The 22,110-nt window shown below is 38.9% G+C and overlaps 1 protein-coding gene across 1 annotated transcript; it reads right to left on the reverse strand.

Moving 5' to 3' along the window:
* Positions 1 to 1,719: 1,719 nt before the first annotated feature.
* On the reverse strand, positions 1,720 to 21,169 carry SEC22B (SEC22 homolog B, vesicle trafficking protein). Its single transcript, XM_006097467.3, has 5 exons — positions 20,904 to 21,169; positions 14,290 to 14,399; positions 10,163 to 10,323; positions 7,390 to 7,536; positions 1,720 to 3,696 (listed from the first exon to the last, which is right to left on the reverse strand). The coding sequence occupies exons 1-5, from the start codon at positions 20,976 to 20,978 to the stop codon at positions 3,542 to 3,544; spliced, it is 648 nt and encodes a 215-aa protein (XP_006097529.1). The 5' UTR covers positions 20,979 to 21,169; the 3' UTR covers positions 1,720 to 3,541.
* Between the last annotated feature and the right edge of the window lie 941 nt (positions 21,170 to 22,110).

Raw genomic sequence — 22,110 nt, forward strand, 5'->3', positions numbered from 1 at the left:
ATTGATTTCAGAGAGGAAGGGAGAGGGAGATAGAAACATCAACGCTGAGAGAGAATCATTGACCGGCTGCCTCCTGCACGTCCCCTATGGGGATCGAGCCCACAACGTGGGCATGTGCCCTTGACTGGAATTGAACCAGGGACCCTTCAGTCCACAGGCCAATGCTCTATCCACTGAGCCAAACCAGCTAGGGCCAAAAAATTTTTTTCTGTACAACCAGATCCCTAAATGTACTACAAAAAAATATTGATAGAATTTTGTTTGGTATACAACCTTTCAAGAATGCATCTCATCCACTAAGTTAGTTCAAACTATAGAATTCTTCCAATCACCAGAGCGGGACAGTTTTCAAAGCTTCTGGGTACTTACCTTTGACTTCCACTTCCTGCATGTCTGGGGTTCTTAACTGGGGGACCATGGGCCACTGGGTTACAGCAGGCTTCAGGAGTCCTGAGAATTCCCTGACATAGTATGTGATCCTTGGTATACACATACGCATGCGTTTTTTTCTGGGTAAAGGCACATACCTTTCATCAAATTTTCAAAGGCTTTCCACATAGCGTAAGAACCAGTTAGACATTTAAATGAGCAGATGTATGTACAATGCCAAATATTTTTTAACATTTGTGAGATTTCTTAGTTTAATAAGCATCTTGGGAAGTTCAGTGTCACAACAGCCAGAAAAGCTACTTTTAAGAGTAATTCCACATCTTTACTTCCTAGTAATTCACACAATCTTCAACCCACTGCAATTTGACTTCTGTCTCTATGATTAAGTTCCTAATTGCTAAATTCAAAATACATTTTTGGTACTTATTTGTCCACTTGGTGGTATAGTATAATGAAGAGAAGCGGACTCTGGAGCCAAACTGCCGAGTTCAAAGCTTAGCCCATCACTTTCTAGCTCTCCAGCCTCGCACAAATTAACTCTCTCTGCCTCAGAATGGTATCCTTAGTAAAAAGTGTCTTTATTCATGTTATGTGAACAGTACTTACTTCAAAATGTCAATGGGAGAATTCAATGAGCTCCCAACTAAGAAAGCATTATGTAAATATGAGTTACTATTTATTTGGTACCTGGGATAACTCCTTTCTTGAAAATCATTTGAAACATGTCTCCTAGGTCTCATTCCAACTTGGGTGGCGCCTTAGTTTCCTCTTCCTAGTTCTAGGCTTATCCCTCTCTAATGTATCTTTTACACTATGGCCAGAATGATCATTTGAAACTACAAACCTGATGCCATCTCTTGCCCCTTTATGACAGTGGGCCAGTCTAGCTCTTCTTCCTTAAGTCCCCATTGCCTACACTTACCCTACCAGGTCCATGGAACCAAACTAACTACAATCCCCAAAATGTGCCTTATTCTTTTAACTCATGACTCTGTATAAGCCACTGACTCTGTCTAGAATTCAGTATCTATTCTCAATGTGGCCCCAATAACACTGCACACTAATTACACATTCTATTCTAGAAGGCTGTTTGGTTGCTGATACATTTCATCTAGTCAGATCTTCCCTTCCCACCACCTCTAATAAAGAGCAGAAGTAGGAGCCATATTATGACAGTCTTGTTCTTTTTCTACCATCATAATCTTAAACCATTCTCTTATTCCTTTATTTGTCATTCCATAATCCCCCTTCTCATTTTTTAACCCACTGAGTTTATGTAGAAAAATAGCTAGAAGGTGATAGGGACATAAATAAACTAGGTAACAACACTTCACGCTGAAGGGAACATTCTAGAAGTATTTATTTCACTGCTGACCACTTGGTTACAGCATGCAACTCTCAACAGCGAGCTGCCACTCTCCACTCCTACAGAAGCACCAAATGCTACGGTGCCTCTACTTAGTTTTCAGCCTTTCACAGGCTTTTATTACCAACATCATTACCTAGGGACAAGCCCTTTGGAGACTTAAAAGCACTTATTCTCTATAAAAAGTAACTTCATATTTCATGCACAAAACTCCAATTGGCAGATGTAGGTCCAAAATGGAAAGAAAAAAATGTATTCTAGTTCTGTAAATTATCAGGAATAAAATAAGCATTTCTCCTCGCCTTGTTATAAAGAAATAGAATTATTTTTCTCTATCAGGAATCAAGACAGTAGCTTTGATGAGCCCACAGTTATAAAATTGCTCACTGGTTAAAGTTCTTTCTGAAGATGTTAAGAGGTAAGAAGATGGCTCATTTTCCTGTACAATTTAAAGAAATATTTGCAGTATTTGTAGGAGTTATAGGTTATATTGCAGGCCCTTGTGACAATATTTAAAAGACCTATTCTCCCATTTAGAAAATTCAATCTCAGAAGGTAAAAGAAACTCCCCATTATCCCTGAGCAAAAAGGGGAAACATCATAGGTACTTTTATTTGTTACTAGAAGTCACTATAAATGAGTTGCCTAGCTCTAGGTCATTCGCAGAGAATTTATATAAACTTACGCAGGTGTGAGGTGCCCTCAGACTTTCTCAGATAAATGTATTTAGTAGTTTGAATAGTCACTCTGCAAAACTTTAAATTTAATTAACCACAAAACTGAACATTCTCCATTTTGAAATTTGAGACTGTCCTGAGAAGATGCCTATGGGACATGAAACTATTGGGCACAGAATAATTTTTTAAATATCAGCCAACTGTGACAAGAGGGAGAGAGTGGGGAAGACTGTAGTGGAGACAGTGAGAAAGGGGCAGGGCAAAGCTATAGTTAGGAACTGGGCCTTTCTTCTCCTCAAGTCAGGGGCCTCTGACTACATGTATGCTATCCTCACTCTTCATATAAACCAGACGTTGAAAAATAAAATTAAGAATGTCCCAAACTAATTTAAGTCTTTTAAGGAATAAATGACAGAAAACATTTTAGCTTCTTAATCAAGGAGTGCTATAATAGAATTTCAAGGCATCTTAATATAATTCGTTTAACCCTAAAGCAATTGTGCAATAAGCAAAATATAAAAGGAAAATAACAAAGGTTAACTTCCTACAGGGGCCAATAGACAAGATCTTTGCTGCACAGCAATTAACCTTCACACACTGGAGTCTTATTTAAAAGGCCATCGGAAACTCAGATTACTGAAAATCACAAATGTCACCAACAAAAGGAATGTTGATCAGATAGAGTCAAAGAACTTCCCAGAGGGCTGCCTTCTCTGCAGGAATTTCAGCCTGTTGCTAGCACAGGTTGGTTTAGTTAAATCTCACTGATGGCTCCGTTAAAGAATGAATGCCCCAGTCAGTGCTGTTTTAAAAATGTAAAACACTGGGAGGGGAAAAATACCCAAAATAAAACAATCTACTGTTCCCTAACATATACAGCTTAGCACCCAGAGAAAGCCTCTGCCCCCAAAAGAGACTTTCCCCATAGGGTTAAGCTTCATTAAATGAGGTGTAACCTTTCATTTTCAGGATTTGTCTTTTCTTGCAAGGTCCTTAAAGGCAGAAGTTCCACTTGGATTCTAACACACATCTCTGTGAGCTCAGCTTCCTGAAAACACACACCTGCTGGGGTCTAGGTTCTCCCTTGCCAGTGACCGGGCTCACTACTTCACAGCCACCAGAATCGCACATACACTATCAACATGATGAAAAACACAGCCACTGCTGCAAGTTTGGCGTAAGTGGACCGCATGTTCAAGTACTTCGCGTCTTGGCGGTATTTCTTAGACAGACTGGACAAATTGTTAGCCTTTGAATCCAATGCTGTCAAAGAAGAAGAAAGGAAAACACTAATTAGTCCATGGAAGTATTTTATCAAACGTATGAAGTCATAAAAATAACCAAAAGGAGTGGCACTATACCAAACAACCACGATGCTTAAATGATCATTTTTATTTTAAGGGTAAGGTTACCTGTACTGATTAATTCATGATCCTAAAGCACTGAAAAATCTACAATGCATTTTAAAATGATCAGACCAAGTTATGTTCAAATTCTTGAGGCTGCATAGTGAAGTGGTTAGGAGTGCAGGCTCTGGCCTCTGACTCTTTGGTCAAATTTCAGATGCATCAGCCATGTAACTCCGCCTCACTAAAGCCCTGGTTTCATCATCTATGTATTGGGGATAACAGAAACTATATCATAGGCTTATAGGTACACACCAATGCCTGTAAAGTGAGCAAATGCCTGCATACGGTAAACATCTGAGAAATGTTAGCCGACGTTAAGCATTTCCATAATCTTTCAATGGTCTAAATTATATTCCCTCATAGTTTGAAAAATAATAATCCATGTAAAATAACATTCAGATAACCAGGAAATCCAATGAACCAGCCATTGAGTATTAAGCTATATCTCAATGATGAATGCTGCCAAATGTCTAAGATTCTCCACACTGTAGAGACTCTTATAGGTGCTAGAAAACCACCAATATCTACTAAATTAAGCTTTTTAGAATATTTTGCAACATTTCTTTTCCCTACAAGTAAATGACATTTGTAATGTCATTATCTTCTTATAATTGTTAACTGAGCAATTAGAGAAATAGCCAGATAGATAAAAGCTAGACTGGACTAAATATATGGCATATTTTAATAATAAAAACAAACTCTCAATTTGACATAAATGAATTCTGATCAAACTTTTTACTTCTTTAAGTTTTTGAAAAACTATTTTGCAATCTGAATGTTTGTTCTTCCTCAGAGAATGCTTCTGGAATATTTGGAGTTGATTGAGAAATGTGGCATTACTTAATAGCACAGGCATGACAGCTACTTCTAAATTATCAACTTGTCCTGTAAGAACTTGTCCTGTAAGAAAAACACCTAGTCATGTAAAAAAAAGAAGTTACAGGATGAGAAATAACCATGACAATGCAGTCTACTAGAGTGCACAACTCATTGGACAGAGGTTTTTAACTACTGTGTTTATTTTGCTATATTCCCAGTAACTAGGACAGAGTCTGGCATATATAGTCAGTGCGCAATAAATAAATATTTGCTAAATGAATCTAAGTCTGCTGAGACTAACTGGACAGAGGAACAAGTACTAGGTCATATGAAATAAGTAATAGTTAAGTGAATTCCTCTGCACCAGAACATTTAGAAGCACATGATGTCATTAAGACAAAGCTACTGCTTGGAGAAGTCATTTAGCCAATATGAGAAGACACCATGTGAAGTGCTAGAGGATACAATGATGGCCAAAACATGTTTTTTGATCCCTATATTTTTGAAATTTACAGTGACACCTTTGAATGAAAAGACAAAACCTATGACTTAAGAGAAATAGGTATATGTAGGCAGTAAAAAAGGTCATAATTTGGTCTTGCTGAAAGAACTCACAGGAACTATTATTGGGTCTTAAATGCAAAGTAGACTAGCTATACAACTTTAAAAATTAGAGAAGAAGACATAAAAGATGGATTCTTCTTATGAATAAGCTTAAAGAGAAAGAAAACATATGAGGTAGGCTTATTTTTTCATTGTCCTTCAAATATGATCCATTCAGAAATGGTTTTTCTTCCTCTTAAAATACCACTCTGCACTCCTTCTGGATGTATCAAATTTCAAGAATCCTTCCTGCTCAGTTCACATTTATCTACTTCCTTCTACATTTTTATAGCTCTCATTGCCTATATGTCTATTTAAAACTATCATACAATGAAAATGGACAACTCCGTGGGCCAACAAAAAAGCAGTGTGGCTTTTAGGAAGCTACTCAACCTTTCTGAGTCTCTGCTTCTTTATCTATAAAACTGGTTTGACACCACCCACTTTACCTGGGATTGCTCTAAAGAATAAATAAAATATATGTAGTCCCCCTACCATCTTGTCTAGCACAAAGTGTTCCATTGATGTTTGTTTCTTATATCATCTATAAAATTCTGACAATGTTTCTTATTTTCCCAATCAGATGAAGTTACTTCTTTTTCAATCAGCATCTCAGCTTTGTAGCAGCCAGCAAAGCAGTAGGAGAGAATTCTTTACATTTCTGATGAACTCACCAATATATGTATTTTGGATTTTTAAAAAGTTCCTGTGGTCTACTTTATCACAAGTAGAAACTGTAAGTCTGTTATGATAAAAATATACACAGACTCACTTAAAATTACAGTGTGAAGCTATATGCTTGGACAACTGCTTCCTAGTAACATAAAGGTTAAAATTTGCAATATATAATAAAATTTATTCATGAATATGTAGAAAGGTTAAGTTCAAGAAATATTCTTAAGACATCTATTTGTGATCATTACTATGAGAAACATAAAAGAAATATATGAAATAGACATAAAACATAAGCACTACCTTTAAAGAGTACATGTCCACATTAAACATAGGTAACATTTAAATACTTAAGTAACATTTAAACATTAAATATAAATACATATTTAGTATTAATAAATATATGAAGTATAAATATATTTATTAATACCAACATATATATTTCAGGAAATTTTCATAAATAAGTACATACACACATATACACAAACACCATATGGTGTTGGTTAAGCACCATATGTAGCTAAGTGCTTTAAAGAATTTATGTGCTAAAAAACACCATATGTAGCTAAGTGCTTTAAAGAATTTAATGTGATATGGACTATAAGGATCAGAAAAGGCTTATTTATTTAAATATGTTTGTATTGATTTTAGAGGGAGAGAGGAAGGGAGAGGGAGAAACATTGATGAGAGGCGGCCTCTGGCATGCCCCCTACTGGGGATAGAGCCTGCGGCCTGACCAGGAATTTAACCAACAACCTCTTGCTGCATGGGCTGACATGCAACCAACTGAGCCACACTGGCCAGGGCAGCAAAGGCTTCTTCATAGAGGTAGTTCCTACCTAGATTTAAAGAACAGGTCCAGGATGACCTGACTGAGTCAGAATGTTTGTAACTAGGGAGAAGGAGAGTTGTTTGTAATCTCCTTACCTCCCAGTATAGAGGACACAATGCTTTTGCACATTACAAGTACACAATAATAATGACTGAATTAATTAAAAGTAAGTTGAGACCAGACTAAATCTCATCTTACAGTCAGAGTTTTTAAAGTTTTCAGCAGAGGATTATATAACATTTGATCGGGCAGCAGTAAAATCTCCCCAAGTGGCTACTCAGGAAACCACAGCAATTGACAATTTCTTCTCATTCTTCTTTTCATTTCTGCTCACTTATGTAAGTGTTTCTGTAAATATTTACGTAACTTTGTAAATATCTTGGAAATAGTAATTGCTTCTGATATGGAATGAGACCCTTATTGTTTCAACTCAACAAATCTAATCATGCTAACAAAATAATATCATAGTGGAAGCTTTATAATGTCATCTGTTTCTGAGAAATGAAGTCTTACAGTGCTCCATAGACTCTGACAGCATGAAAGTGACACTAATATAAGCTATCCTTGCCTCTGGAATGAGAACCATCTCTTCATAAGACTTATATGACTTGTAGCTACTACCTGAGAGTGCTTCTCCTCGTTGTAACACTTCTTCGATATTGGCCACCATGAGCCTCTGCACGTCTTGCAGTTCAGTGTTGATGGAGCCTAGGTTTCTCCGAGCACGACTGTCAGTGTATAGCTTCTTGGTTTTCTGAATGTAGGTCTCTAGAATGATGGAGAAAAATGACCATAAACAACTTCTTTCATGTCCATCAAAATACTGAAATAGGGTTTAGGGCAGTGATGGCGAACCTATGACACGCGTGTCAGAGGTGACACACGAACTCATTTTTTTGGTTGATTTTTCTTTGTTAAATGGCATTTAAATATATAAAATAAATATCAAAAATATAAATCTTTGTTTTACTATGGTTGCAAATATCAAAAAATTTCTATATGTGACACAGCACCAGAGTTAAGTTAGGGTTTTTCAAAATGCTGACATGCTGAGCTCAAAAGGTTCGCCATCACTGGTTTAGGGAGTTCTGAGTTTAGTGCTGGATTGCTACTAACCATGCTTAACCAAGCTATTGAATGAGTATCAAAAGGGGAGTTTTGATTTCTTCATTTGTAAAATGTAAAGATATAATTAGATGACTATGCAGGAGAAATGTCCTTTGCACACCTTCAAAGTGCAAATTAGAAGTAGCTACTTTCAGGATCCTTAGAGAAATTAAGACTCACTACAGTAAGCCTTTCCTGAAAGCAGACATTTTCCAACTGTATTATGAGACTCTTACGGTTTCATTACTTAACATGACACATTTCCTAAAAAAAAAAAAAAAAAGGCTGGCAACAATCTAGCATTTTTATAGCCAAACATGGCAAAAGAGTGATAAAGTATTTTCTTTAACATTCATCCCAATTTCACTCTGTTCGTAAACTTCGGGTAAAGCAGACATGTATTAGGGAATTTCCCAAATAACACTATAAAACTGCAGCTTCATTTGTGTTTAGGCCATGTCTATATTTCTTAGAACTATAGAAGAATGACTTATTATTAAAGATTACATCTCAACATTTAACAAAAATCTTAAGCTATTTGTGCTGGATACCTCTCATTTGCCTCTTCTGCACCCTGCTTTTGCCTTGGGAAGTTGACCTACGTGGACTACATCAATGGGCTCCTTACCCCATAGCTTTGAGCCAAAGAGGGAGCCCCAAGAGTAGGAAAGAAGAGCAAACAGTAACATCAGGGTATTTAATCCTTTAGCTCCTCCCTGAAAAGTCACCTTGGGCTGGCAATGTCCCTCCACCAACTTACACTGGAGCTGGCCTTCTCTATGAATTTTCTCCTTCCCCAATCCAGAAACTGCTTCTTTTTCTCATTCCTTTGGGCCTGGGGATGGTAACAATTACTGTGTTATGCGCCCCAGTACCTTGCAGTACACCTATAACCCGTTCATGTCTCTGTCTATAATCCTTTAACCTAACTTGAGTGTACCAATTATTTCCTGTGTGACCTTGACAAAGCAGTCTTATTTTTCTTCTTGGTTTACTAGACTGCTATTGTCTACAAACATAAAATTAAAAATCACATACATTAAAGCAATCAGCTCTTGGAGAGTTATAAAACACTGGAGTATTTTGATAAACTTTATTTATTTCTAAAAAACAAGTTGACGTCCTTATCTAGAAAACTTGAAACACTTCAGAAATATAGAGATAGTAAAAACCAATTTCTTTCTTTTAACTAAAAATGTCAGCAGTGAAGGCTGACCATAGGTATGCCTTCTTACTTTTTCTACTTGCTGTACTAGGACATTTCCTTTGATCTACTACCATCAGATACTTTAACGAGGCTGAGCAATGCTGAGTCTATAATTCTTATACAAATATCAACACCCATACTCACTACTTCAGCATGTAGTAAATGTTATCCCCCAATGCCATCTATCTTCTGGTACTTTTCTTTAAAATTAGAGAATCTTATTTTTCTAAAAGAAACAAAACACCCAAAATCTTGCTGATTTCCAAATTCTGACCTCCATAAAATGAGCCTTACTGTGAGTGTGTATGTATGTGTCTGCTTGGGAAAAGAACTTGGCTATTATATACCAACTAGAGGCCCGGTGCATGAAATCCATGCGGGGGGGGGGGGGGGGGGGGGGGACGGGGCTGGGGTTCCTCATACCCCAGCCTGCACCCTCTCCAATCCGGGACCCCTCGGGGGATGTCCAACTGCCAGTTTAGGCCCGATCCAACAGAGATCGGACCTAAACCGGCAGTCGGACATCCCTTTCACAATCCGGGACTACTGGCTCCTAACCACTCTGCCTGCCAGCCTGATTGCCCCTAACCACTTCAGCTTGCCAGCCCAATCACCCCCTAACCACGCCCCTGCCAGCCTGATTGACACCTAACTGCTCCCCTGCCGGCCTGATCGCCCCAACTGCCCTCCCCTGCAGGCCTGGTCCCCCACCTAATAGCCCTCCCCTGCCAGCCATCTTATGACAACATGGGGGTGGCCATCTTGTGACATGAGGACATGAGGGTCAATTTGCATATTACCTCTTTATTATATAGGATTAGGTAGACTTGACCTAATGAAGAATCAAATCAAATAACCAAAAAGGGCAAAGGGCAACAAGTTCTATGGGGAAAAGGTCAAAAGACTAGCAAAAATTACTTATAAGAAGAAAGGCCCATTCATTTAAAAGGACAAAAAGAGGTGGAATGAAAGAGGCAGAATCCAAAACTTCAGTAAAATTATGTGAAAATCGTCAGCATAACAAATAGCTTTTCCATATTCTTTGCTCCCTTGATAGAAAGGTGAGGAACAAAAACTTACCAAACTCAATAAAGCAATAAGGTCTAGACACAGTGGGCACCTTCTTTCCATACTGTTCATCAAACTCTGAATGTAAATCTTCTAGGAAGGCAAAAGCCAACTTCTTAGGGAAGTTAGCTTCACTCAAAACCAAGTAACACACTCCTTGTTCAATAATGTAGCTGGAGAGAGACAAAAAAGAAAAAAGTTGTTTGTACAGTAACAATTTTCTGACAATTTGAAGCAGACTCTCAGTGCCATATAAGCTTTTCAAAGATATTTTAACCTAAGCCGTGGGAGGCTAACTAAATCAGAAAGCCAATTTCAAGCAATAAATCCTTGGAATCAGAAAGCAAACATCTTTCCGTTATTAGAAGTATATTCCAAAAGGAGTACTTAGACATGTTTAGTATAACTGTCTATTCACTATATAATTCTTCAACTAAAATATCCTAATACCTAAGGCTTTTTCTTGATATCTTGGAGTTGTGACTCCATCCATCCTTTGATTATGTATGGTAATTAGTATACACAGTTTAAACTCCTTCAGCTGTAAGAAAAGAGTGAAACTAAAAATGTCATGGATACTTAAAAGTTGAAATTTAACGTTATTTACAGACAATAATGACCTCAGAACTAACAATATCCCCTGGTATCAAGGTAGGAGGACTCTGTATCAACTGGAAACTGCCCAGTAACAGAGCTGACTTCCTCTTGTGAGAGGTGAGCTCCCCACATTCTGGAAGGGGCTATGACTGAGATGAGCTACTAAGCCCAGACAAGCAGCACAAGGAAACTGAGGCAGGTAGTTAAACAAGCAGTTTATAGCCATCTAGTAAAACCCATAATCTTATTGCCCCTAAACCAAAGACACTTAAGAGTAAATGGTTTGCATGTCTCCTCCCCAACCAGAGGTAAATAGCCTAAATCACCCTAATCGGGGAGACAGATAGAAATCCAATTAATGCCATTTGTCCCAACTGTACCCAAGGACAGATGAAGTTAAGGAAATAAATCTTATTTTGGCACCAGCATAAAACTGATGAATATTCTACTGAGATTCTCTCATAAACCCCCAGACTTTAAAACATGCAAAGTCCCAGGGCATGCTCTCCCTCCCAGGAGCACCTGGGTGCCTCTCCCAGCCCTCTCTACTTCCCCCACAGGCATGTATCTCCTAAACTCTAAGGAACCCCACAAGGCTTGCAACCAGGGAGCAATAGGCAGTAACCCCCTGACTCTGTCCCCCTTTTCTCTGACTTATTAGTGAGCCAAAGCAGCCCAGCCTAGGCTCACTTCCCCACCGAGTCCCTCTCCTGTTGCTTCTTCTATCCTAGGCCCTTCCTTGTTTCACTGTCCCCAGCTTTAATAACTGTCCTCTGAAAATCACCTGGACTCGCGGTGTGAAATCTTTCCTGCATGAAGTCCAGAACCCACACACTACCAGCCCGCCCCTAGGCAGACCCGCTCAGGGCCAGGTCCCCTTTCTGGTAACGTGATTACATGTCTGAGATATTCTTGGAAAGATTAGGCTACTCAGTGGTTTTCAAATGTATTTTGGCCATTGTAGTCTTTATTTCAGCAAAAATTACATTCAGAAGACCAATATGTACAGAAAATAAAATATGTTCTTTAGTTTAAGGAGGCATCTATGGGTCCCCCACCCCTCCCCTGCCCTACTCCTAGGCATCCTAGGACTCCACAGAGTAGTGTTTCTAGTCTATTATATGATCACTCAGGCCCTTTAAAATAATGTTGATGATGGTAATAATACTGCTGTCCTATCTTTTGTTGTTTTTTTCCTAACCTATAGTAGAGATAAAGGTATTATATAATTAAGTGCTTTTAACCTTTTGATGTTAAAAATTAGATTTATAGGAAATGTTTTATATACTACACAAATTAATACCTTATGAAACTTAATGCCACTACTTTATTAACCAATAGGCCAGGGTTTTTTGTTTTGTTTTTGTATACTTATTTGCTTGTTTTTGATGAGTGGAGGTTTTTGTTTTTTTCCTTTTAAGTTAAATACACAAGGCTGCTCCCAGATACCTTAGTATTCGAGTTCCTAAAATAGCAACATTATTCAGCTAATCCTTTTTTCTTTTCCTCTGATTCTCTTATCCTCTCTTTTCTTTAATCATTCCTGTTTTATCACCTTCAAACTTGACATGTATTAAACATTTAATACCAATTATTTGTATATCATTTGAAATCCAATAAAGTGCCTTTGATCCCTCTCTCAGCTGTATGCATTATCTATAATCAAGGATTGAGATGCTCTTGAAGTGTCTTTTATAATTCTCTTTTTTCCTAAGTAATAAGTAACACTTCTAACTATTCTCTATGTGCCAGGCAAGATATTAAGAGATATACATGGATTCCCTTTACATGGAATAAAAACTATGATTACTTTCCCTACTTTATAGAGGAAACTGAGGCCTGGAGAAGTATATATGAGTTGTTCAAGGTTACACTATTAGTAAACTAGTATCCTGGTGCACGGATTTGTGCACATTGAAAGGAAATTAATTAGAAGAAATATTTTAATATTGCTATTTGCCCTTTCTCTATAATAGAAGTGTCAATCAAATTCACAATCGACAATGACAAATAGAAAACACACACGTGTGATTTGCACCAGTGAGAGCTTTTATATGTACCATGCTTGCAAGAGTCACCTTAGCCTTTTATATCCTATATAATAAAAGGCTAATATGCAAATTGTCTCCACAGGCAGGAGTTCAACCAACCGGGAAATAGATGTGCGCTGACCACCAAGGGGTGGCGTGTAACATGGTGGGTGTCGGCAATGCAGCGCTGGCAGTGGGCGGCAGTGGAGGTGCTGCTGGCCCCGATGAGCCCCGACAAGAGTGGGACTGCGGCGGGATGGTGGAGCAGGTGAGTGGGCCACACCAGGCCAAGGTGGGTGCAAGTGGGGACCCCGATTGTCCTGCTGGTCGCCCCACAGATTGGCCCTGATCACTGGCCAGGTCTAGGGACCCTACCCGTGCATGAATTTTGTGCATCAGGCCACTAGTATATAGGTAAACTTGCTTAATTAGACCTGCTTTCTGATTTAGCTAAACTAGGCCAGTGAAGCACCCCAACTTCTCTTTCAGATAATTGTCAGCAACACAGCAGTAAATGTCAACACAAAGCAGATTATTATTGTAGATCACGCAGGGAGAACAAAGGGTAAAATATTTAACTGCAGCAGTGTTTATTCTGAGCAGTGAGAAAACCTGAAGTCATTTTCAAGGTCCACCATTTCTTACTTCTTTTCAGTCAGGTCAAGTTTCTAAGCTTTCTAAATCTCTGTTGTCTTGCTAATGAAAAGAAAATAGGATTCTACTGAGTCTCCTATGTACCTACTGCAGAACTTCTGTGAGGATCAAATGAGATGAGGCACGAGAAAATGCTTCACAAACTTTGGTTGAACTGTAAAATGTTTCCACCTGGCTATAAAGCAAGTTGTGTTCCTGGGCTGAAGAAACTGCAAGGAGGCTAGGCACTAGGGAGAGGAGGCCGGGCGTTGCTACGTGACGTCATTACCCGGCGCCCACAGCCACCGTTTCTGGGCTGGGTTGGGCTGTGGGCTGCATTTTGCGCCATGGGGTCTTGGCAGCGTTGGCTGCAATTTGGTGGGGTGTTGCTCCAGGGTGGTGGCGGGGCCTGTGTCCCACTTGGACAAAGCCGAGTATTGGTTTGTTGGTGCCAGGTCCATGGTGCCATTTATTTTTAAATGACCAGTGAGTGTCATGGCAGCTCCTGCATTGAGCGTCTGCCCCCTAGTGGTCAGTGTGCGTCATAGCTAACAGTCATGGGGAAGGATAGACACTCAGCCTTTTATATATATGTACAGATGTTTGAGCATGGTACTAACCTGAATGTGTCTGGTTCTATGAAGTTCCTAAAGCAAAAGCGATCTATTATTGCATGACAGGTATAGCATTCACTAGACACAAGTTGAATAAACAAACCAAGATTTCAGTTTTGCAGAATTAGAGCTAGGGAAGTGGCTTCATGAAGAGACTACACTTTTAAAGTTATCTTACTTTTAAAAAATTATTCTCATCACATGTTACTTACATTTACTGTATTTCATACTTAAATGATCACAAAGAAATCAGGATTATACTCACTGAAAACTCATGGTGTCAGCTTCCAAAGTACATCTGGTAGGGGATTGCTCGTTCAATTTTCGAAAGAGTTGCTTAGCCTGACTCTGGTACTTTTGAAGGTCCCGAAAAGCCTGAAAGAAGACACCTTCATTTAAGAATTTTCCAGCCCTGGCCAGTATGCTCAGTGGTTAGAGTATTGTTATCAGTCTGGATCTGAGGTTGAGTATTGAGAAAGAACAAAGTAAAATCTTAAAATTCTATATAGTAAAATGCTGAGCTAAGAGTAAAAACGAGGAAGCAATAAAAATTATTTCAATGGCAGATAAGCAATGTACAAGTAAGTATAGCTATATTTAAAATGGTGAATTGAAAATGCAAATCAAAACCACAATGAGATACCACCTGACACCTGCCAGAATGGCTAATATCAAAAAGACAAGAAATAACAAGTGTTGGTAAGAATATTGAGAAAAGGGAACACTCATTCACTGTGGGAATGTAAATGTATGTGCAATATTGTTTAATGATAATATATAATGGTGCAGCCACTATGAAAACAGTATGGAGGTTCCTCAAAAAATTAAAAATAGAACTGTCATATGATGCAGCAATCCCACTTCTGGGTAGTTATTCAAAGAAAAGAAACACCAATCAGAAAGGATATATGCACCCCTAATATTCATTGCAGCATTATTTACAATAGCCGAGATATGGAAACAACCTAAGTGTCCATCAATGGATGAAAGGATAAAGAAGATGTGGTATACATACACAGAATACTATTCAGCCATTAAGAAAATGGAATCTTACCATTTGTGACATCATGGATGGACTTTGAGGGCCATTACATTAAGTGAGTCAGAGAAAGAAATACTGTATGACCTCACTTATATGTGAAATCTAAAAAACAAAACAAACAAAACAAAACAAAAAACCAAAATCACAGATGCAGAGAACAGATTGGTGGTTGCCAGGGGGAAGAGGGAGTAGTGAGTCAAAACGGATGAAAGTGATTAAAAGTTACAAACTTCCAGTTATAAAATAAATAAGTCATGTGGATCTAACATACAGCATGACGACTAATATTAATATCATTGTGCTGCATATTTGAAAGTTTCTGAGAGTAAATTTTAAATGTCCACATTACAAGAAAAAAAAGTAACTATGGCCCTGATCAGCTTGGCTCAGTGGATAGAGCGTCGGCCTGCGGACTGAAGGGTCCCGGGTTCGATTCCAGTCGAGGGCATGTACCTTGGTTGCGGGCACATCCCCTTGTGCAGGAGGCAGCTGATCGATGTTTCTCTCTCATCGATATTTCTAACTCTCTGTCCCTCTCCCTTCCTCTCTGTAAAAAATCAATAAAATATATTTTTAAAAAAGTAACTATGTATGGTGATGGATGGTACCTAGATTTATTGTGGTGACCATTTCACAGTGTATACAAATATCAAATCATTATGTTGTATACCTGGAACTAATATGTTACAGGTCAATTATACCTCAATTAAAAAATAAAATAAATGAGAATAAAATGGTAAACTGAACAATTAAATATGAAAGTAAACAAGTGAACCTGGGAGTTAGGCAGAGACCACTAGAACTATCAATTTGTATATTTATCTTGTTCAGCACTGTCTTTATGGCAATGATTTGTTATAATGCTATTCACTTGAGAAATATTTCTATATCAACACATATAAATGTATATATATGCATGTACATGTGTGTGTATGTATGTATATATAGTTTTATATATTAACACTTTGAAATAATTAACATTATATACTATCATTAAACAATATTGCGTGTGTGTGTGTGTGTGTTTGTGTGTATAGGGTGTCCAAAAAAATGTATACACACACTTTAAATAATTATAAAGGCAGTGTTTATTAAAATACATTTCATTTTCAAAATTGAGCTATCAGCTGTTCAGGTGTGTATACATTTTTTGGGACACTTTGTATATATATATAAAAATTTTTTTTCATGACTGGTCAGCCAATAAAGGAGACTGAACACTATCACATGCTTTGAACTAGTGAACAATACCCTAGGTTCCTAGGTTTGAATGGTATTTGCCAATCTGTTTGCTTCCCCATGCCCTTATGTAGCATTCAGAAGAGTTCTGACCCCACAACAATAGATAAAAAGAATGCAAGTAAAGTTGGAAACGCTACTAAAGTGCCAAGAAATAATATTAATGTAGATTAATGCTTTTTAACCTTGGCTTTACAATAAAATCACCTGGAGATCTTTAAAAAAAATACTCATACACAATCTCCACCCCGAAACGAATTAAATCAGGATCTTGCACACAGAGCTCATACACTGCTATTTTTAAAGATACCCACAACCACAGATGTTAAGTTTTTTGACAGCTAAAGGCAGATGAGCACCTTAAAGTTTATTTTATATCTGACAAGTCAAACTTGCTCAAGGGCTTGGGGTCAAGAAGAAAAGGGGCTAGCATTTGAGCCCAAGCAGTCTAGCTCCGAGTTCCTGCTCCTAAGCATGCTATACCACCTCTTCAATTAAAACTGCTGCAGCAATAGCAGATACACCATCCAGGTCATGTTTTACCATTTAATATTAAGTCAAATTCATAGAAAGTGTTCAAGATACCATGTGGCAGCTTAAATCTAGGTCTCACAACATAAGCACAACTTATGTTAAAGATAAACCCTGTTTGCTTTCAAGATTAAAGTCTACCTAAAAATAATTAGATTAGCTATCTTAATTCTGTTTCCTACTTTATCTAAAATGGACTTGAACCTTTTATACACTATAAGGAAAGGTATCTGCTAGTAATCCAATAATGGAGAGGATGTGAATGTCTGAAAAATTCTGAAACTAATCTGAGTTCATCCAGTAGCATATTTAGGATGTGGTTCTGTATATAATATAAAAAGTACAGGGTAGTAATTGGCCAAACAACTGCAATAATTTCCATTGGTGTCACTAGGACTGCTGAACAACTAGTTGTATCAAATGCCATCTTTTGCCTTTGCAGAATGTTTAGATAAACGCTTACCATTTTTAAATTCCTGATGAGCTCAACTGGTCAAAGGCCAGAAGCACCAAAACCAACCATTTTCCTCTTAATTACAGTAAGGTAATTAATCAAAACTCATTCAACTCTAAACAGACTATGCTTTTTTTGGAGCTATCTGTTGCCTACTAGGTTAGCTCTTCAAGTCCACAGAGCTGGGGCAAAATGAAAGAGAAGAGAGTATGTTTCATTTTGAGGTAGAACAGAAAGGTAGGTGAAAAAACAGCAAACACCTGAAAAGGAGAAACAGCGAATGGAAGAAAGAAAAAATAGATTATCAGTTAGGGACTCTAGGATTGAAAAGAAAAGTTCATCTCTCTATTGCCCTAGACCCATGGTCGGCAAACTGCGGCTCGAGAGCCACATGCGGCTCTCTGGCCCCTTGAGTGTAGCTCTCCCACAAAATACCACGTGCAGGAGCGCACATACAGTGCGATTGAAACTTCGTGGCCCATGAGCAGAAGTCGGTATTTTGTGGAAGAGCCGGTATTTTGTGGAAGAGCCACACTCAAGGGGCCAAAGAGCCGCATGTGGCTCGCGAGCCACGGTTTGCCGGCCACGGCCCTAGACCTACGCTTCTAGTTAAGCACAGAGGAAACAATGCATAAGACAATCTGCTGATATTTTTTTATTTTACTCTCTATTGTATTATCTGAATAACCATTCAACTGCAGTAATAATACAGCTTGTACAGGGACTAGCACCTAGTAACTACTTAAAATATGTTCTATTTTATCAGTGTAAATACTTGAAAAGGTACATTGAATTATTTGACCTGGACAATTAAGATACTTACTATAAAAGTATTTGGTAGAGATATCCATTTCTTAAAAAATTATTTCTGGACTCCTAAGATGTAAATACATTATTAAAAAGTCATAGCACAAGGTTGTAAATTTAGTGTGGTGGGTAGATACGAAGGCTCTAGTCTGGAGTCAGATATTGATTAAAAACCAGGGTTCCAAAGCAGGGTTGATTTTGCCCCAACCGCCACCCCCCACCCAGGACATCTGGCAATGTCTGCAAACATTCTCGGTTGTCACAACTGGAGGGAGGCCGGAGGTAGTGCTACTGGCATCTAAGGTGTAGAGAGCACGGATGCTGCTAGACATCCTACAATGCACAGGACAGTTTCCCGCAACAAAGAATTCTCCATCCCAAAATGTCAACAGTGCTAAAGTTACGAAACCCGGATAAAAAATTGCATTGTGCCCAGCCAGAGTGGCTCAGTTGGTTGAGCACTGTCCTGTGCACTGTAGGATTGCCGGTTCAATTCCCAGTCAGAGCACATACCTGGGTGTGGTTCTATCCCTAGTCAGGAAATGTACAGAAGCCAATCAATCCATGTTTCTCTCTCTCTTCCACCCCCTCCTCTCTCTAAGCATGTCGTTGGGTGAGGATTAAAAAAAAGAAAAAAAAATTTTGGTTGTGCTACTTATAAGCTATGTGACTTTACTCAAGAGATCCATCCTAAATTTCAGAGCGTCCTTATCTAGAAATGGGGATAATAACTGTATCTATTGCTGTTAAAATTGCATGATATTATGCACTTAACAGGCTTAGCACAGTGCATAGAATGTAGTCAGCATTCTATAAATATTCTGTATACTATTGTAATGGTAAAAATTAGTCTACAATTGATATTTTTGCTGGTAATAAAAGTTTAATGCTTTATCATTCAAAGTCAACATTTCTAAAGGAAATCACCATGGGATTACAATCACAAAAAATATTGTGATTGTCAATTGAACAAAGCAACCCATTTTGGTAGATGGATACCTAATCTGTCATTAAATTAAGAAACACACAATAGTATGTCAATTTTTCAATAAAGTATCAAGGTAGGGAGTCGGAGCCTACTAATATTAATTTAACTTCAAATCCATTTTGTATTCTTTGCCCACATTGGAATTCAATGCAATAGCTGGAAAGCTGACCAGATTTCCCCCACTTTGAGAAAACTATTTCTCAGTCAAAAGACACATCCTTTAAAGAGTATTTCGCCACACCATCCCACTCTTCCAAATCATGCTCCATTTAAAACTTCCACTCCTTCTGCAGAGTGTTCCTAGAAAATCTTAACAAATTGGAAAAGAGAAAAATATTTCACAATTTAAAATTCAGGGCATGCTCCATTTTTTTTCACATTTTATATCAATGTTTAAACTTGTTTTGTTGAATGAACAGAAAACATTTCACTTGGCATGACCTGCAACTTCAAAATCTGTATCACTGTTCTTCTAAAAGTGGAAGTAAACACATTTCTATATCAAACCTAAAAATGCATACAACCAAAGAGAAGCCTCCCTTATTACCAGACGCTGCTGTCAGTTTAAATGTCATTTCTTCTGGGAAGAGTTTCCTGATCTCCCCGACTCAACGTAGAGACCATACCTTTTCATGTTTAACCAAACCTTCGTCCTCGTCCACAGCAGGTACACTCCGTTATAATTGTTACTTGTCTGACTTTTCCACCAAACTCTAAGTCCCAGGAAAGTGGGGACTGTGTGCGCTAATCCCCTGCATTAGCACCAGGTTTGGCACATTGGGTGTGCTTCATAATTTATTTTTCACGAATATATGAACAAAAAGTCCAAGAAAAGATACGTGCAAACATTTTTCCCCCCTACAACTCGTCTTATTTTTAAGCCTTGAAGTTTTCGTCCAAAAGCTACTTAGGTTGTATGAGAAAGTAGGATGAAATTGGTTACTTTAAACGTGTTATAAACAGTTCATTCTCAGCCTCCCTTCTTCAGAGACCTCCCAACCTTGCTCTAGAAACTTGCTTCACACCAAAAACTTTCCCTTGTGCGTCTAAGGCACAAAGGAGCTCCTTTTCAAGATGTCTGGGTTGTTGTTGTTTTTTCATCAATCCAATACCTTCTTGAGCACTTAGTAGCATAAAGCTGCTGTTGTAAAAGCGATCACAAACACAAAGATGGCTAAGATCTGCCATTTGCCTGCTAGGAAACTCTACGAAAAGGCAAAGAAAAATAGTAAGGTGAAGGCAGAAAGCGCAACAGGAAGATAACCCAGGGGCTATACCTCCAACGGTAAGAATCTATAGAAGGAGGCGGGGATTGGGCATAACCTTGACAGAAGGTGCGGAACTGAACTTCAGACAGGTGCCTCTATGTGGCAATACCACCTCACCCGCTTTCAAAAGATATCGGCGAGCGAGGGCAAGGATCAGGTGCTGGAGCTGAAGAATCCGGGAGCTGGTGTAACCCAGGGCCTGTCGGTCAACCTTAGCAGCAGCCAAAACTTAGACGTCCTGGATTTTAACCAAGTCCCCCAAGAATGGCACTGGGGGACCCCCATCAGCGGAACCACTCCCTTCTCCAGGGCGTTCTGTCTGCTCGTTGCAAGAGAAACAGGTAACCCCCAAATCCACCTCCGCCTTCAGAGCAGATTTCTTCTAACAGGTCGTCTCTCCAAAGCCAAAAGGTAAAAAAAAAGCACTTCAGAGAGGACCGGAGTGTCCGGGAAGTCACAGGGGTCTCCCGCGTCCTGAGAAGAAACCAAGTGCTGAGAGCACAGCCCACCCCCGGCAGGGACTTGGGGTCGCGGGGAGCCGGTAGCTCACCTGTTCGTCCTCCTGTATCGAGGCGGCCAGCGGGAGCCCGTCCGCCACTCGGGCGATCATCGTGAGCAACAACATCTTCGCAGGTTACAGGAACCCCACGCTGGGCCGCCCGGCAGTCGGCGTCCTCTGGGTTTCCTCCGCCGCCACCACAGTTAGGTCTCTCTCTCAGTTCCCGGAGACCCAGCTGCTGGCGTCTCCGCTTCCTGCTGAGGTGGCCGGAACCAAGCTTCAGAGCTTCCACTACCGGTCCCCAGAATTGGCTTCCCACTGAGAAACACAACCCTCGCAACACAGTTCCGCCGCCTCTCCTTCCACCTTCAGGAACTTCCAAGGCCCCACCCACTCACTTTTCTGGATTTCGAGCTTCCAATAAACCTTGAGGGCGTGGCACACAAACTGAAACAGAAAGTTCTAGTTCTTGATACTTTACATTTGGGGAGAGGGCTGGAAAGGAGGGTGGGAGTTAATGAGTACTTAGATGGAGGGTGTGTAAAATAAAATCAGGCTACATATTTTCATATTTAATTTTTCTATTTTTTATATTATATGTCCTATACATGGTATTTTATATGTTAGTATATTTTTAGGCAGAGATTTTGGGTTTTTTTGTTTTGTTTTGTTTTGTTTTGTTGTGTATTTTTTGTTTGTTTGTTTGTTTTTTTTGCTTGTTTGTTTATGCTCTACCACTAGATCTCTGAACAGTTTCTGGAAAAAAAAAAAAGAAGAAGAAGAAGAAGATATTGTATGTGTGAATAAGTGACCAAGTACAGGACCTCAGAAATCACCTAGTCCTAGATCAATCACTGTTCCAAAAGCTGGGAGATCTGCTACATCTATCATGATAGGTAACAGGGTAGTCTTGCTAGAACCTCCAGTAACTAGGTATTCACTCTCTGCAGGAGAGCTCTAGAAATTCCATTTCTGTTACCATCTCTCTTTTCTTAGGTGTCCCCATCTCTAAAATGGGGATATTGTCTGCCTCTCAGGATTTTTGTGAATATTAAATGAAAAGGTGTAGGTACACAGGTTTTGTAAACTATAAACTTTTTAAAATTTATTATTTAAAAAATAATAAGTACTTCTGTATTTATTATATTAATAACAACTCTTTATTAAGCACTTGCAGTTGGTGTTAAGTGCTTTATGGATACTAGTTATTTAACTAAACAACCCAGGAAGGTTGTTTCATGTTAGGTTCCCACTTTTG

Source organism: Myotis lucifugus, unplaced genomic scaffold, assembly GCF_000147115.1.
Source record: "Myotis lucifugus unplaced genomic scaffold, Myoluc2.0 scaffold_203, whole genome shotgun sequence".
Taxonomy (NCBI): Eukaryota; Metazoa; Chordata; class Mammalia; order Chiroptera; family Vespertilionidae; genus Myotis; species Myotis lucifugus.